Source organism: Pteropus alecto, unplaced genomic scaffold, assembly GCF_000325575.1.
Source record: "Pteropus alecto unplaced genomic scaffold, ASM32557v1 scaffold131, whole genome shotgun sequence".
In the NCBI taxonomy this organism is placed as follows: Eukaryota; Metazoa; Chordata; class Mammalia; order Chiroptera; family Pteropodidae; genus Pteropus; species Pteropus alecto.
The window spans coordinates 19,991,340-19,992,943 of NW_006434709.1; the positions used below are offsets into that span (position 1 = coordinate 19,991,340).

A 1,604-nucleotide genomic window follows, 5' to 3' on the forward strand; every position below is an offset into this window, starting at 1 on the left:
CACCCAAACACAGGGTAGTAAGCATTTGGTAGCACCCGCTGCTTTCTTCTGTATTTCTTTTTTTATACGCTCTCTTCTTTTGGCTTCCACGATGCCATTTCTGGCTACTTTCCCTCCTGCCTCTGAGGTCTCCTACTACTGCCTTCTCCTCCTACTGCCTTCACAGGCTCACCCGTGGATGCTGGCATCCCTCCTCCCTTGGAACTCCGCACTGCCGTCTTCTCTCTTCATACTCGTGGCACTTTTCCTGGGGATGACATCTACTCTATGGCTTTAAATACTACTGAGACATTGACAAATCCCAAATCTAAATGCTTGGTCTAAACCCCTCCCTTGAATTTCAGTAAGAATGTCTGGAAGTCGGACAGTTCCACGTAAATTTCCAACAGGCACCTCGAAGCTAACACGTCCCCAACTCGACTCCACATTTTCCTCCAGCCCTGTTCTCCCTCTGGCGTTCCCTACCTCAGGGAATGGTATCACTGTCCTCCCAATTGGATCTGGTCACTATAGCCAATAGATTACTCCTCAATATCTCTTAAGTTATTTGCCTCCTCTTTATGCCCATTGCAGCCATTACTCTATTTCTAATCCTCATAATTTCTCACGGGGATCCCTTTGGTGACCAATTTGTTCATTGCCTCAGTTCTTTCGTATACTTTACCTCTTTTTCTAATTTTTCCGCAATGAAAATTTATTAATAATACATTCAGTATAATAAAACATTGTTGTTAAGTAATGTCCATGCAACATTCCTGCCCAATAGTTCCTGGTTGTTCAACCCTGTGAGGGGGCTAGACCACCTTATGGAACTGGACACTCTATCAGTTCCCCAGAGTATGTTTCCACCTTCCCGTATTATGTGCTGTTACCCTTGTCACTTAGCATGCCCATCTGAGCAGAAGACAATTCCTGCAGAAGGCAGGAAACAGAGAAAGGAACCCACGAGTCAAATTCGAACCTAAGTAACTTAGTCTCTGAACCTCAGTTTCCTCACTGGGGACATGAGGATAATATCACCTACATCACAAGCCTAATGAAGGATCAAAAAGATGTCTTATGTGCCAGCATTCTAGCATGGCTCCTGCCAAGAGCAGGCTCTGAAACAGGGATTGTGACAGAAAAATATCTATTACTTATTTCGGCGCCTAACTCCAAAAATATTTTTCCCTTTGTCTCAAGTCTATCTATTCCTTAAATTATTTTTTAAGCTTTTATAGACTCATCTTGTCTCTCCAGCTTAACTATCTTAAAAGGTAGAGTCACGCCTCCATCCTCGGTGCAGTTCCCTTGGATGCTGTCAGCACAGAGATAGCTTAACACACTCACAGGTGACTAATACGGTTCTTAGCATGGGCTTGTGCTCAGTCTTCCCACTAAATCTGGAAGCTGCTTTCGAAGCTATGAGAATAAATGAAGACTTTTTTAAAAAGGAGACAACAGAGGCCCGCGGCAGGGGGTGAGCGCGGGGCACAGAGCACCTTACCTTTACACTGCAAACCCTGCCGCAAGAGGCCCCAGAGCAGGGACCCGCAGTGGTCACAGAAGGTGGGGACCTTGTAGTTGTGGATACCGAACTTGTGGGGCATGTTGACACTGAACCG

At 45.4% G+C, this 1,604-nt stretch overlaps 1 protein-coding gene across 1 annotated transcript in view; it reads right to left on the reverse strand.

Moving 5' to 3' along the window:
• The window catches only part of PRKCE (protein kinase C epsilon), a 449,749-nt gene that overhangs the window by 155,388 nt on the left and 292,757 nt on the right, over positions 1-1,604 (reverse strand). The window contains exon 6 of the mRNA XM_006909689.3: positions 1,487-1,604. This exon is cut by the window's right edge and continues 6 nt beyond it. Coding sequence (XP_006909751.2) covers positions 1,487-1,604 — 118 coding nt within the window. The remainder of the gene's footprint in view (positions 1-1,486) is intronic.